This window comes from Ptychodera flava (assembly GCF_041260155.1).
Source record: "Ptychodera flava strain L36383 chromosome 23 unlocalized genomic scaffold, AS_Pfla_20210202 Scaffold_23__1_contigs__length_28996876_pilon, whole genome shotgun sequence".
Lineage (NCBI taxonomy): Eukaryota > Metazoa > Hemichordata > Enteropneusta > Ptychoderidae > Ptychodera > Ptychodera flava.
In genome coordinates, this window is record NW_027248277.1 from 10,110,524 (window position 1) to 10,127,052 (window position 16,529).

At 38.0% G+C, this 16,529-nt stretch overlaps 2 protein-coding genes across 2 annotated transcripts; both read right to left on the reverse strand.

Moving 5' to 3' along the window:
- Window positions 1–1,440: 1,440 nt before the first annotated feature.
- LOC139123534 (uncharacterized) lies at window positions 1,441–3,053 on the reverse strand. Its single transcript, XM_070689703.1, has 3 exons — window positions 3,003–3,053; window positions 2,720–2,790; window positions 1,441–1,753 (listed from the first exon to the last, which is right to left on the reverse strand). Exons 1-3 carry the CDS (start codon window positions 3,008–3,010, stop codon window positions 1,488–1,490), a joined length of 345 nt encoding a protein of 114 aa, XP_070545804.1. The 5' UTR covers window positions 3,011–3,053; the 3' UTR covers window positions 1,441–1,487.
- Window positions 3,054–14,451: 11,398 nt separating this feature from the next.
- Window positions 14,452–15,506, reverse strand: LOC139123748 (uncharacterized). The gene is made up of 3 exons (XM_070689903.1): window positions 15,476–15,506; window positions 14,980–15,038; window positions 14,452–14,735 (listed from the first exon to the last, which is right to left on the reverse strand). The coding sequence occupies exons 1-3, from the start codon at window positions 15,484–15,486 to the stop codon at window positions 14,452–14,454; spliced, it is 354 nt and encodes a 117-aa protein (XP_070546004.1). The 5' UTR covers window positions 15,487–15,506.
- Between the last annotated feature and the right edge of the window lie 1,023 nt (window positions 15,507–16,529).

A 16,529-nucleotide genomic window follows, 5' to 3' on the forward strand; every position in this document is an offset into this window, starting at 1 on the left:
TTCAAATTCATTTTCAGAATTGTTAAGCTTTGAAATTTGCTGCCGAAGTGAATGCTGGTTAATTAAGACCTAAAGAAATGTTGAGAAAATTGACCTCTTGAATTTATATTCAATTTTGTCAAATTTCTAATTATTTTGTTCACTAATAGAAATGTTTGATGGGCGCTGTTCTTGCTTCTTTTATTGTAAGATATATATTATCTTTGATTAAACAGTCACGCTATTCAGAATACTCACACTGTTGTCCACGTTTTCACTTAATTGCCAATCAGAGTCTGCGCTGCTAGGACCAAAATTATCAGCACCGTCAAGTTCAGGTACGCTGCTCCAGCACCACTGTCACCTTTTTGGAAAAAGTACTTTCTTATCATTACAGTTCAGTACAGTCAAACGTATTCTTAATAAGCACATAGGCGCACATCCATAATAATATGAATACGTATTAGCAAATATACTGGATATTACATCATAATGTTATTGTGATATCATCTATCCTGGATTAACTCTTCTCGAATGGAAGCTACTGACAGTTGTCATACCTCGACAAGGATTTACAGTCGAAAGTGTATGCTTGTTGAGATATCATAACCAGAAAGAATATATGTGATTTAAAACACGCCACTTACTTTCTTTGGTTGTGCCATCTGCGTCTGTTGTACCTGTTAATCCAGTCGGATCATCCGTGGCTGCTGTTGTCGGGGGATCTAAAATATTAAATAAGTAGAACAAGAAAAACGTTCTTGGGATTTCCGATACTCCAGAAAGTTTGGGTCGTCGAATGAGGAAAAGCAATAAATTTCAGATCACAGTTGGCGTTGGTAATTGCATGCCTTATTGGTAAGCTACTGTAGGGGACAGCCTAACTGCAAAAGCGAAAGGACTATAAAAAAATCGCGAACGCAATCGCGTCTCACCTTCGACATTTTTGCAATTCATACTGAATACATAACGGATATGTGTGTTGATATAGTATGTATCAAGGTTGGTTTATAGATTGCCCTTTATATTCCATCAACATTATCATCACAACGCGAAATCCACTCACTGTATAGAGCACTAAATGCAATTCTGAAGTCTGTCAAACGTCTCCATGTTCTGTATGATACGTTTTCAGAACACGACTGGAACTAATTTGGCAGAATTGGATCTTCATATTGTTCAAGTTTCTCAGAAGTGTTAGGTGCCCTATAGCTGAAAGTTGCAATATTACAATCACTCATAAAAAACAAGCGTCTTATATTGCGAAAGAAGAAAAGCAGATGAGCTTACATTTGCAGATTAAAAAAACATGACTTTACTATCCAATTATCCCAAATTAGTTCCAATCATATTTAAGTTACCTGCACAGTTTTTGTCTCCTACGTCATCATTTCCTGTTCCTATACTCAAACAGACGGCGTCGTTTGATGTATCCACACCACTACCTTTGATTTTTACACACACTTTTTTTGCGGCTGTACAATCTGCTTCACTGGCGAATTTGAGATCTACCGTATTTCCTGAGAGCTCGACATCACTCGCACCACCAGTAACTGGCGAATGAGTTGTAGCGCTACCCCCTGCCGCTTTTGTGTTCCAACCAAGGAGTTATCTGTAGCTTCAAAGTACACATCAATTCCTTCCACATTTCCACCGGTAGAGGCCGAACTGACCGTGACTTTAAAGACTAAGGAAGTGTCCGTTACTCTGTTGTAAGTTACATCAGAAGCGGGATTACTCGGAGTAGTTATTTCATAACTGTCTATTTTGATATCTGAAAAAGAAAATAACATGTTTTATCATCCAATCGACCAACTAATTTCATTTACATTGAATAATATATTGACTTGATGATAAGCAATAAATCATGTCCTATAAGGTGATGACGAGATGGCTTATTCATTAAATGTCCAAGAATAAAAAAGATGCGCGCGAATGCTGATTAACCTCATCCTTGGAAAATGTACTCTTGGACCAGAAAACGTTTTAATTCAACTCTCGCAACTTTGGAAGTCTTTCTCGGAGTACAGATTACAATGGTGAAAAAGGAAATGTAATTTATCCAGCAAAACTAGCACTAATATTTTGAAAGAAAATGTCAATAAATTTGATGTAATTTGCTTCTCTAATATGGTGGCTACTTATCTTTATTGATCTTGAATAGTGCCTGGAGTAAAATTAGTAAAGATGTAAAACCCATTTTCGAAAGGTAAAGTTCCTTTAAGCCGTCGACTGTGCATAATTCAAGTGTCACAAAAACACAAAGAGCAGTAATGATCATTACAAGCAGACTTTCAAAAATGTCCCAAGAGACCAAGACTTGTTAACTTAGAAAAATGGACATAAACCAAAATTAACAAAAATGTTCAAATTCTTTTGCTGGTCAACGGTTGAGTGAAATCAGTAGTACTTACTGTAAATGTTGAAATTAAAACTGATTATCGTTAACTAGTTGTCTTTGGCATAAGATTTGTAGATTTCTTGAAATTTTCATACCAGTGGGAAAGTGAGATAAACGTACGATTTTAACGAAATTCTGAGCGAAACTTGATGTCTTTCTGTAAACCCACCTACAACTACGACGATTTTTTGCTAGAACACGACCCGTGTGTAGATCGAGTCACAGAAAGTTGTTCTTTCAGCAAATGTCAAAATGAGCAAAATTAAAAGCAAATCTATTTCGAAACTTCAGCGATATTTATGCGATCATCTTAGTTATCAAAATCAAAGGCTTACTCACCTGTTCCATGGCTCCAATGCAACAGGGAACACAATACTGATAGAACAGTCAAAACACGGCTACTGCTCAGTCTGCAAGGAAGCAACATCCAGCGTGAGTGTTCACAAATTCAGGTTGATATTGACAAAACATATTTTGAAAAATAATGTTGAATCACTAAAATGATGATGTCTAGAAGATTGGATGTACAAAATACAACTAAGGATTCTAATTCGTTTACCAGCATACAGACGTTGCGTATCCCACTCGACTACAAAATAGTCAACGAATAAAATATTCTTACCGTTCCATCTTCACAGCTGCTACTTTCAGGGCTGAACTGAAATGACTACGCTCTCTATCAAACATTTATAACTAAGCTCAAGTTTTGATTGGCTGTTGCTATGGATACCCATTTGCTTATTTGGGCGTGGTCCCGTACGACATGTGACCATGAGTCGGAACCAATCAATTTGCGATGAGTAATATATAACTTTAATTTTATTGGGAAACATGAATGTTGTCATACATGTCATTGCAAATATATAGATGTTGTTTGATGTTGCTGCGGGAACCGGTGATATCACCATAATTTACAATATATCGGTTTCGTGTTGACACTCTTAATCCGATATAATGCATTTTTGTTTCAGAGCATGCTTTGGACGACACTCGTTATGTATGTCAGTGATAATCTGACGAAGACACAAAAATTGCAACACTAGTAACTTAAAGCCGCAAGGCAAGATCTCTCTCTCCCTCTGTTTCTCTCTGTCTCTGTCTCTCTTTCTCTGTCTCTGTCTCTCTGTCTCTCTCTGTCTCTGTCTCTCTCTATCTCTCTCGTACGGTAATCTCAGGACCTACTCATTGTTACTATTTTTGCTACTTCTTTATGTTCAGCTTGTTGAAAATGTTCAAATAGTCAATACTTCCACGAGGAGCTAGAGTGTTCAAATTGCCCGTCCCGCAGAGATTACGCCCACGTTGCAGAGCCGATTAAAAACTTCACCCCCATACTGGGGACCATTTGACAGACATACACTTGTTCAGTGTCTTTGGGAGTTAATTTATTCAAAATGATATGCATCTGAGTGTGCATCCAACCAATCAGAGTGAACAGACTGACTCCCCAGCATTGTGAATAAAGTACCCCACTTCAGCATTGCAAACTTTTAAACCCCAAGGCGGAAGTGCCATAAGATTGCAATGTGAAGGCGACGTGACCGGTAGACAGAAGACCGGAAATGTCCAGTTTGTTGGCATGTCGTATGATGACCAACACCAACACTAAGTTTTACAAGCATGCTACGCAAGCTTAATCATTACTTTGCTTGTAAAGGTACCGTGTTGTGCAAGCTTGTTTTCTTCTCAACGTAATGAGAGAATAAACAGGGAATCATTAATATGATATCGTAGATGGTTATAGGACGCCAATAGCGGCAGCTTAAATTATACAACTGTAGTTCAGGGACCATTTCATGCTAGATGCTGCATGTACAGTGGAACTTCACTTCATAAGTCTCTTAACTTAAACATTCCCACATGTCAATAAGTCCCTTTATAAATGTTTATTTTTTGGAAAAGGGTCAGAAAAACAAGCCAAAATATTTAAGACCACAAGTCGTTTTCTCAGTGATAAATCTCCATAAATATCACGATCTGGAAGGGTTGTTACACGCTCAGCCTCTCCTTTGTATGAACAGTTTTATTGCTCTATGTCAGGAGAAATAGCATTATGCTGAAATCTATCTGGCCTATAATATCTTCAATTAATATTTATAGTCAAATAGAATCCGGGTAAAAAATATGGTTTATCTTGAAATATGTAGCTTCTAGTTCAAAAACACCATTCATTACCATTAAATTGACGTGAAAGTAGCGGAGGAGGAAAAGGGTAACGATGTAAAGCCTCCATAGGATACTTGTGAACATTGGCACTGGGTTGTTAAAATTGCAGTATGTGAGAGTGTCAGTCTTTCTTCCGTAAGTGGGCCCAGACAAAAATGGAACCATATAAAGCCTAATTAAAAGAGTCAGAGGAAATGAGTTTACAAATTGTACCTGCCAATCATGTCTGATGACGTCACCGTGCATTGGCTGTCAATAGTTTAATAAACAAATTAATTTGTTTTTTATGTTTTATAGGGCATCACATTGGCTCACGCGTATAATAGAGGCAGGACATTTACAAACAGGCGGAGTTGGTGGAACACAGGTGGACAGAAAGAAGGCGGGGCCAAGGGATGACACGTGTGCAGAGTTGAAGCAGAGTAGGCAGTGCTGTTGTCAGACTGAACTCGATCCTGCCAATCAGGCCGAGCAGTGGTCCGCTAATGTTTGAGACGCCAACATCATCTTTGACTTTTATCACGTGCATCATCTTTTGAAACTTTTAATATACCTGAATCGTATTAGTTTGCAATTTGAAAAACTCATTGTTGCTCCCAAGTTTTATCCGTTGGCAAAGGGAACTGTAACAATCCTACATGTAGCTAGGGTGTTCAACTTTTATTAGTTTATTCAGGGTTCACTAAGCCAGTGACAGCTAGGTTCAGACACAGTGATCTCGTAAAAGTGCCACAGGATCGGAGGCGTTACTAACTGCACTGTAACTCATATTGCCTTAAAGCTACGACTTGTCATATTCCTGTCGTCTGTAGTACAGTGACTTCCTTTATTGTACATTACGAGGGTGTCGTTTCTTCCGGTCGCCGCTCACTTTTGAATAACATTCCGGAATGACTTACAATCAGGCACGACAGTGGGAGCCGTCAAGGCTTGCCTCGATTCAGTGTTAGTCACATACACCATCTAGAACAAGAAGTCTTTATGAAGTGGGGAGTAGTGGCTGGACATTTGAAACCCATTTTAATAATCGATCATTTTTTGTTCTGGCTTCTTTCTTGCTCAGTGCTCGAAGGTAGTGTAAACACAGCTTAGCCAGTATACTGGACAGGAAGGCGAGTTCTAAATTTTGATGATAAGATTTCTAATAAATTTTATTCTAATTACTGTCTTCTTGTTAACAACGTAGACATTATGCTACCTGTTAATCCATAGATGTTCCTCTTGAAAGAATCACTTTTTAATTAGAAGACGACAACTGGCGAGGACGCAGCACACTTGGCTGCCAAAGTATTTATATGATCCTGCACCTTATTTCACCGTTGGCTGCGCTCTGCTATCAATGAAGGGATTTAACATATATCTTTATTGAGTAAACTGATATGACCTGGCCTTGTGGAGGGTTCTTGGATTCCCAAATATTTATATGTAATAAAAGGACCGGCGACAGTCCGAAGTTTTCTGTCCACAAAACGCACTCTCACGCTTGAATTAATTCGAACCTGAATCCCAAACTATCTATAACTAATGGACGTGCTTTGTATGCGAAGGGATTGTGTCGCAGTCACTTGCCAACAAGAGTCATGCGGCACGATTGTCCGTGAAAGCCGTATGTACATATTGTCTTTAGTAGCGATCACAAGGCGTTCACGTGACCTACGGCATGTAGTATGTCTGCGTCGTGAAGACTATAGGGGAAATGTCGTCAAGTGTTTAAATCGCGAAAATTCCCGACAATGTCAAGTAGTAGAATGGTTATCGTAATTACAACAATCCCTGACAATGCAGTAAACAAGCTTAGTCGTGCTAGATTGCTTTTGTATTAATGTATATTTCTATTGAAATCGTGATATCATTGGCATTAAATTGACAGAGCATGGAGGTAGCTACCTCCATGGGCAGAGAGACAGACTAACGAAGTAACTGTGATATGAAATTGTAGAGGGCGTAATCGCTCAAATGAGCTCTCACTCGACAATGTGTGTCAAGTAATCAACTTCAATAAAACATTTGAAAGCACCAGTCTCCACAACAAAGAAATGTTAAAGGGCACTACACAAATGAAAGCTCAGATATTTTAACTTTCTTTAGTTTTACAAGGCTTTTCTGCTTACCTTCCAGTTTCGATGACTGGTATTCACACGTTGTGTGCACATAACGCATGGGGTTTTTATCTTACATAAACAAAAGGGATGCCGTACAAGAGATGCCGCTGTAATTAAGGCCTTTAGCAGCAGACACACTTCAGATTACAGCTGGCGTGGCAAGAGAATATAAAACAAGTTACCACCAGTACATATTACAATTATCTATTTTCACTAACAGAACACTGAACGAGAAATACATTAAGTACAAATGTGAATAAAACTTAAAACAGATTTCGCCACATCCTCCAACAGTAATTAGCCTAGTGTAATCTGAGGAGAGATATCATCACTTTTAAGAGGCTCTGGCAGCAAAACCCGGTAAGCACATTCTGACGGCGTGGCGTAGTACACGAGCAAGTGCGCCCTCTAAAGCGGTTCTGATTTACATCTTTGAACGTGCAATAAATCCTTTACGACAAGCGAAGTTCATGAGATATTGATTTTTTTTCACATAAGATTTGCATGATAATTTTAATACTGAAACTCAATAAAAACATTTAAAAATTGTTCGCATATGAGGTGTAAAACTTCTACCGATTAATCAGAACTTCTGGACTCAATCGAGGCAAAAAATTTAAATTTAATAACTGTAGAAGCAAAACGCGATCAATTCAAGATGGCAGTCTGCTATATAAACGTTTTCTCTCTGTTTCGAAACACCAAATGAAAAAGCAGATAAAACAATTGTTACAGGTCGTGCTGTTAAAGTTAGTTTTAGAGGTACCTCCATAGCCGTAAACAAGTCCCATAGTGGGCGTTGTTGTACACTCACGCCAACTGTGAATAGCAGTGGTTATGTACTTATTATGCAAGTAAAACACTTCAATCGTTCGTGTACATCCCAAGAGTGAACAAAATTTGTTATAATATGTACCTTAACAACAACAACTCAAACATTTAACATTCTCTCAAGTCTTACCTGCGCTTTTATAGCTTTTGTTCAGTAGCTTATACTACCTAAAGAATGTGCCTCATTTTGAAAATAAGGCAATGTATGCTAACTGTATTTCATGGTATGTCATAGAGATATATACCTACTTACATTCTTTGCTTCACAACGTTGAAAATAATCGTAGAACGATTTTACAATTTTAAGAAAACTACAGTGTTTGTTTTATTTTTTGATGTGCAGCGATGTGTTCACATAATGAAGTGTCAACTCATTATAAATCCTGCGATATTTTCAGGAAATAGGAAAGGCTCATGATATGCCAGGTTACAGGTATCTGAATTTGTAGCCAATATTTAGTCAAATTAATGAATTTTGGCTGGTACATGCTAGTCTTCAGCAAAATTTAAATAAAATTGATGTATTTTGGTATGCATAAACGCACGTAATATTGTGGAGGGGACGTACGGTGTGGTTGTCGTAGAAATCCTATACTTGTTTTAATTGGTATATTACACACGAAAAAGGTTACAATGTGGCAAAAGTGTACTATGAACCTTAGATTTACAGATAGATGCCATTTGCTTGACCTGTTGTGATATTCTAAGTGCTGACCTTAATGCCATGATTCTGTTTTAACTCAGTGTTTGAGGGCAGTGTTAGACTATAATTGATCGTAAGTGGCGCTATTCTTCTCAACTGGTGTTGGTCCCTCTCCTGTCAGTGCCAGTTGCCGATATTTCAACAGCTTTTCAAGATCTCTCTTATTCTGTCTCTACATCTCTGTCTCTCTCTCCCTGTCTGCTGTGTGTCCGTCTGGCCAAAATAAAAATACAACATAGTGTTTTGGTATCTTAGCATAAGTAATTGCTATAGGAGTTTTCAAATACTTTACTGTTAATGTTGAAGACTTGAGAAAAAGTTCAGTAATTTTCTTATTTTCTCTTCAGTTTTATAGGTGATGGACAAAAGTCACCTATCTACTACCGTCAATTTTCTATGCATATTTCAACCGGTGGTGGCGCCATAGTGACAAGGCTTGTGTGAGCAACCCTAAAACGTGGCTACTTCGTACAGTGCGCCCTCTCTTTGCACAGCGCAATTTTTAAATAGACACAAATATTTGCGTGTTATTGTCGCTATATCAATCTGGCATAAAGACAAATAAAAATAAACACTATGAAAACAAATTAAAATTAAATTCAGACACACCTGTTCTATCAGATTTTATATTAGAAATATAACATTAAAAGAGATTCGTGACTTGGACCTCGTTTGTTTTGCAGTTTGTAAATAACCATGAAAATTATAAATAGGTCTCACTTGACTCACGCCGCAGAGGTAAATATACTATAATTTGCATTTGTTAAAAGAAGGACACGAATCATATAGGTCTATAAATAAGTCACACATTAAAAACAACGTCTGTTGCATTAAGTAACTTGAACTCAAAAATCGTTGAAATGACAGGACAAAGGAAGTATCTTGGTTTGTTAATTGTAAATGTTTTCACTCGGTTTTTAGGTTAACGAAAAGAAAAAAAGAACTATATGCATGCTGTAATTTAATTTGTGTCATTAAATATCAATTACTTCTTAATCATTGTACGCTAAACTAATATAAACCAACAAAATGTACTAATTGATTGCATGACGTAATTTCTGTGTTCTAAGCCAGTCTGACTTTTGCTCACGCACGTATATGGTTCATTGCACATTGTCAAAAATAAATTTGAATTAAATTCAACACTGGTCAGACTGTTTTTTGTCATTCGTCATTCTCTTTCCTGGCTCCGATTGCTTCGTTATGAAATGTACATACCCATGTATCTGTACAGTGTCGCTTAGGAACTCCCATTTTCATGACCGGCCCTCTCACGCCGCTGGAGAATTCGAAGTTTTAAAGATTGCCAGCAACTGCTAGGTTCTAGTCTCGGCCACTCCTCAGAGCTTGAAGTTGAAAATCCCATACCGCGAACGATAAAAAATGTCCACCTGCTCGTTCTGTTCGCTGATACGGAAAATTGCCCGTCGGTACAATCAACATTGCTGCCATTGACGTAGGGGCGTGTCAATCTTCTGCTCTTATGCGCAAAAGATGGGCTTTCATCACTGTCACTTTGTCGATTTAAGTCTCAAGTTTAATGTTTGGCAACATTTTTCCTTTTTAAACAAAAGCTTGTCGGTAAAGCAAGGTCTTCAACATAAACATGGTTTAAAATTAAAAAAGCATCAGTCAATAAGAATTATGAAGAATAACTTCAGCAGCATGCCATGCTAATCACCGTCTCAGCCATCAACTTTTGTCAGCTGTCCCTGACCAAGCCGTCGGGCGTGTCAATCCCCTGATCAACTCCGACAGTGCTTGCGTTAAAGATAGGGCTTGCATCACCAACACCTTGTCGATTTGTGTCTCAAATCAGTTGTTCAGCAACGATTTTTCCGATGTTAACAAAATTTTGTCGATACATCGAACTTTTGACTTGAAATGATATTTACAATTAAAAAACCATCGCTGGTTGCTCTGCCAATGTTATGAACATATCTTCAGCTTAATGCCATATACAGTACAAATCACTGTCTTAGCTCGGGTATTTAACCCCGTTTCGGAGTTGAAAATTTCTTGAGGACATCCGAAAAATATGGCTCTACCATGGGTTTCCTTCCTCGATGCTCAAGGACACATTTATTTTTTTCATATTAAAGATGATCAAACTTTTTAGTTAATGAAACTAATTTATTTCAACAGGAGAACGACAAACTAGAGGCTCTTGTATTTTAAGTCTGTGGATGCTTGAACAGAACACTAAAACATATGTATCGATTATAAAACAGTACTGCAGGGTTGATGAAGTGTTGTTGCTATGAAAACCTGAAACCGCGCCATCGTTTCACGGTAGGTGTTGTGGAATTTAAGTCAACGCAATTATATGTAACAACGGTTCCGAACATCACCAAGTTTATGGCTGTGAAATACACTATATAGATGTAAATGCTAGCTATACAAATAAGCCAGAAGGCTGTATTTGGTCAAATCTACAAACCAAATTAGAAATCCACGAGAGTATACAATGCACATTTGCTAAAACTTACAAACAATGATGGCAAAGACATTCCTGTTCTACTAGATTGAATCTCGAGAACGGAGTCACTCTACAAACGAGATGACCGCTTCGGCAAAGCATCGCGTTTGACGTCATCCATAATTCTGTCATGAACTCAGACTGGTAGTCAACGTACCCTGTCATAAGTATGTCTCAAGGGAAATCGTTTGCAGTAAAGAGTGGAGACAATGTAACGAATATTAAATTCAGCTCTGTCCGGATCCAGCGGAGGGAGTGCACAATGTGGCAATGATGTCAGATCAAACCTAAATGATTATTTCTGATTAGAATTTGATAATTGTTCATATCATAGCTTCTTGTTGTTTCGGAGATGGGTGATCTTGAATTTCAACTGATGTCTTCGGAAATGACTCGTCTTCGAAATTCTGAATAATACAACCTAGAAAAATACACGGAAATCTATGAATAGATATTCATATGTTCATTCCTCGAACTTTCAATCATTCCATTTATTCAACCATCCATCCATCCATCCATCCATCCATCCATCATCCATGCACCCATCCATCGATCGATCTGTCTATCTATCTACCAATCTATCTCTCCGTCTAATCGTACTACCAACCTAGCTATATTTATTAATCTATCGATATATCTGTCGATCTTAGAGACTACATGTTATATCTCATTCTACATCTGTATCTGTCTGTGCATTTAGTTGTTCATGTCTCATTAAACAACTGTTTATGACTGAAACAATATCTTCAACGGTAGCATACTCTGTTTATTCAATGTATTGAACATCCTGTCAAAACACAGACTCTCGAGAACGAGAGTCGAAAGTCAACGCTACAAACGTTAAGGGAAACTGCTACTTCGTCACCTCTTTTCGTCAGTAATGTTAAAAAGTACGATCATGTCCAACCCCTTTTGTAAAAATTACACTGGCTGCCTATTAGTTCTCGTATCCACAACAAAATTGTATCTACTTGCTTCAATTAAGTTATTGGTACAGGACCGCAATATCTCTCTGAACTTCTACATCAATACACTCCAAAAAGCAACTCCGCTCTTCCTCAGATTCTCGACTTCTCAGTATTCCAAGAGTTTCCACAAAGACTTTGGCGAGAGATCTTTCTTTCACATTGGCCCTGCATTATGGAACAAACTTCCTTCTGACCTTCGGCACTTCAACTCTACCCTTTCTTTCCGCCGTTCCCTCAAGACTTTTCTCTTAAACAGTAGTTTAACCTTTTTCGTTCGCCTGTCTCCAGTCCCGGTGATTCAACATTTCCTCCGACACATTGTTTTTTGTCATTATTGCGCCTAAAGCTCTGTTCAGAGATTAGGCGCATTACAAATGTATTTTTTGTTATTATTACTTTATACATTTTTTAAAAAAAAACCCGGAATTTTAAAATAAACACATTTTGCTGAAAATCTTGTCTTTTAATGACAGAAAGTCGCAGTCAATTTTCAGTAATTTCTTTACATTGAAATTAGCTACCAGAAAAGGTCGCTGATTTTTACCTGAAGAAAGATTTGGAAAACTGATTCGTTTACCTTTTGATTGGCCTTTGAATTTTTGGTTCCATGTTAAAAAATTATGACCACTGATGGTTGGTTTTTGATTAACAGATATATCAATGTAGTTTAAAAAGACAATAAATATACCACTGGAAAATAACTTTGATTTTACGGTCACCCTGCCCAAGAAATGCTTTGTACTTACACGGTTGAGTTCGGGTCAGTCTAGTAGTCCATTCGAGTCTGTGTTGCCAGGACTACACAGATCAGCACTGACCAATTAGGTACACTGCACCAGCACTGCTTTCACCTTCGGGAAAAAATGTGCATTTTAATCATTCCATATTAGTGTATTTGCATTGTCACTGTAGAGTATTTCTAAATGGCTCAAAAAGTATGGTTATCGAAATACCATCAGTAGAAAGCGTCTTATGCATTTAAACATAAAACACTCACTTTCTTTACTTGTGCCACCTGCATCTGTTGTACCTGTTGGCCCGGTTGGATTATCTGGTGCTGCTGTATTGGGAGGATCTGCTCAGAAAAAAAAGAAGAAGATCAAGTTTTTCGAGCGATTTCAGATGCTTAAGTATCACTTGATAATCTTTGGTAGAAAAAACGACACTGACAAAAAATCAATCGCAAGTCAGTACGCAATTATTTGTGTTGAAAGCCAAATGTTGTACCGTGTCACCATAAAAGTTTACACACTGTCCGAGAAAGCGCGCATATTTCTAAAATTGCGAATGCAGAAAATCGTGTCATAGACATTTGTTCACTGTGTGCGTTAGCTTTAATCTGAAAACATTGCATAAAGCCTTGAAATTTGTAAGGAAGTATCTGATATGATGTGCGTAGTTTGATACTGAAATTACATTCAGTTCGGAATTAAGGTGATAATAACGGCAAACTCATCAAATAATTAATAGATTGTTAAGAGAATGGAGAGAGAGATGTTGACATAAAGTCTACCAAATATTGAGTAGACGCAGCAATATCTGTAAATAAAGAGACATTTTGAGATGTTGTGGTTGTTAGGGTGTACAAAGAACAGGCTGCTGAACAAAGCGATACTGTGAATGGCTAATTGAATAAGTTACTGTAAGTTTTCTGTGATCATTAGCTTTTACACGGAATGAGAATTGTAGGCGTAAAACCGATAAGGAAATCTGAGCTTCCTGCAACACTCTGTATAGGTTGAGAGCTTGTTCTATGAGCAGCCGATTACATTAGGCGAACACATCATGCAGGGATGTATTCATTCTCAATGAGATAACGGTGGTATGATAATTCGGTTAAAGACACAAAGAAAGACAAGCCCTCGGTTTCGAACGTTTCGTATTCTCCTGTGCGTGAGAAGCAATCAATAGCAAATATACACGTAGCGCACTGTCTCTCAAATACAATTTTCACTGTAAAGACTGGACAAGGCACTACATGTTAATCTCACGAAGAACTTTGAAATGCCTCTAGAAGAATGTATTCTTATTTTCAATGTCAACAGCTGAAAGTCAAAATTGTATACCCGACGTAACGTGGTAATATTAAATTTATGATCGACTGGCATTGTACGAGCCAGAGGAACAGTCCTCTATTTCGTCGATCTCGATTCCGTGCTGGAGACGGGCTTGTACAATTTTGATAGAGAGTTAAGTAGGCGTCGTTATCGTTTGGGATGATTCGGAATTGTAATATTTCCAGGAGTCTCTTTAAAATATTGAGGAAAGTTTATTCTTTAACCTGAAGCTAACACTTTCCTCGTCGTCATGAGAACGAAAACGGAATCTTAAAAACCAGGACTTGTTTCGCTGGATACTGGACAGTGGATTGTAATGACACCACCAGCTAGGCCTTATTCGGTAAGACTTGTAATTTCAGATTAAAAGAAGGTGAGCAACTCAAAGTCGAGAACACATTTAAATTTTCTGAAAAACAGAAAGAGTTTGAGTTCCTCAGAATAATCCAATGTCGAGCTAACAAGCATATACTTACATCGTGAAGTCAAAGTCAATTTTAGTGACTGCAAAGTTGGTGAAAATCAGTTTGATACTCAAATTTGCTCACGATTGGAAGAGACACGGTGGCATTATGTTTCTCATGAAAATGGGAAATGATGAAAATAACATAACTGTAGCTATACCTGGGCATACTCTGGTTCCTGCTTCGGTGCCAACAGTTGTGCCGAAGATTAAACATTCAAAGTCGTCCGAATCGTCTGTATCACCCGTTGCTGTGATTTCTACACAGACATGGGAGTACACCTGGCAGTTCTCAACGTCTATCAAAATGCCTGTGATTTCTTCAGTATCAATCGACCGGTACTACCAGTTGCTACGGCTACGGGTGTCTCCAAAGTATGGACGACGGGGTCTGATTTCACAATTTGGGCGTCTCTTAAGTCTGCGTTGTTCGTAAAGTACACATTGATAGCTGTGACTTCACCGTTGGTTCCATCGTCGGCAGTTTCTGCAAGTTGAAGTGTCACGGTAATAGCCTGGCCTGTTCCTCCGGCTGTATACGTTACAGAGGCAGCATTTGTAATCGACAATTCTGTGACTTCAACCTCTGTAAAATAAATAGAGAATCAGAAGAAACAGAGTGATACTTTGTTTGATTGCTTTGGTTGCAAATGTGATATTTATAACAAAGTAAATGTCCTGCAGTTCTTTTATCGAATTAAGAATTCGACGAGATCTGACAAATGAATCGTCACTTCCAGAATAAATGTTCCTGTATCGAATTCCGAAACACTTGATTGTTCTTTCAATTGTGAAAGCCGTAATGAAACGTCAACACATAGTGGCCTTACCTTGTGCTTTAGAGACAAACACGAAACAGAGCATCAAGAGGGAACATCGAACAAGTACACTGTTAAGGAAATCAAAAAATATGAACTTTACACTTCATTTTAGCCCACAAAAACCTTATTTATTCATGACCAGTGTATTTGTTATCTTCAACAATTTACAGCGGCCATGATACGAGATATGATATCGACTGTTTTTGGTTTGGCTTCATCTTCTGGTTGTTTCAAGCTAACTGCAATTTATTTTCAAATACTGAAACAATGGCTGATTACTTGGGAAATGCGCTGTCACTTTAAAGGAGCGATTATCATTTTGACCCGATGATTAAGAAAATCGGTGTAACAACTGTTGTGGAGTTAACTGAGAGAACTTTTTAGAGATCGTGCTCTGAAGGGACATTTAGCAAATTGAATGCACCTGTCTATCTGTCTGAAACTGATGAGTGTTGAGAATTGAAATCGTAAGGTAACAATCTGCGGAATACAAAAAGAGTCTTACCTGACACCCATGATGTTCTAAAAGTTTAAGAAGCAGCAACTTACCAGTATCGAGAGATTTCATCGGTTTATATCGAACCATGTTAAGACACATGGCAATGAAATATTGAACTTTTCACCACACCATTGGTGGGTGAGTGATCACGTGATCAAGACAGGCGGAACAAATTGAGAATAACCAATAGAAAGAGACATGTATTTATTATAGTTGTTTGTTTCTGCTCGCTAGGCAACTAACCAAACAGACTAAAATGATGTATGGGTGTCGTGTCTGTTATACGCAGGTATCATAAATTAAATTTATTATATTATAAGGCACGGCTTAAAGTGTCAGTAACCTAGCACGACACAGGATTACAGTGAGAGCCCCACCCGCCCAAGACAATGCTTGGGAATTTTTCACTAATGAATGTTATAACCGCGCAAACGGGATTGTCTAGTTTTCATCTATGTAATTAAATTGCACATCACGTGAAACGTTCTGCCCTTCTACTGTTATATTTACAACAAGAACACCATTCATCAGACCTAAAAAGGCTTAAAACATCCACTTCGGCAAATGAACAAACACGAGGCTAAACTACTTTATGGAACTTCAAGGCGAGCGTGTCCATCGGAGAGCTTTGATATGGGTGATTAAATGAATGATGCTGCAGTGTTGCAGCCAGGAATTTTAAACCAAGAGACACTGTCTCCCACTACAGTTTATTTTTGGGGACATTTCGCACATTTTGGGGAAACATGCGTCAGTTGTTGTCAATCAAATTTTGCAGCATTATATTATGGAATAAATTAATTTTACAAAACGAAATTCAAGCTATAGGGACCGTGTTGCTATGGGTTATGTCCTTCATCACTTAGTCGCTGGATAGAGAGCAGTACACTACCTGCAACTAGTAACTTTAGGTAAACTACAAACTTCTGTATTGGATCGCCTCTAACGAAACCGCATGCTTGAATTTCAGGCAAGTAATCGTAGCAGTATACCCTATCTGCCGTCAATCAGATCAAGCTCAATTGAACTACAAGCAAATTGTAATGGCAAGTGCAGCATT

Coding starts and splice junctions, on each gene's coding strand:
- LOC139123534 (XM_070689703.1), bottom strand. Junction 1,754..2,719: donor GCATTGGAGCCATGGAACAG/GTGAGTAAGCCT, acceptor TTTCTTTTTCAG/ATATCAAAATAGACAGTTAT.
- LOC139123748 (XM_070689903.1), bottom strand. Junction 14,736..14,979: donor GTTTGTCTCTAAAGCACAAG/GTAAGGCCACTA, acceptor TTTATTTTACAG/AGGTTGAAGTCACAGAATTG.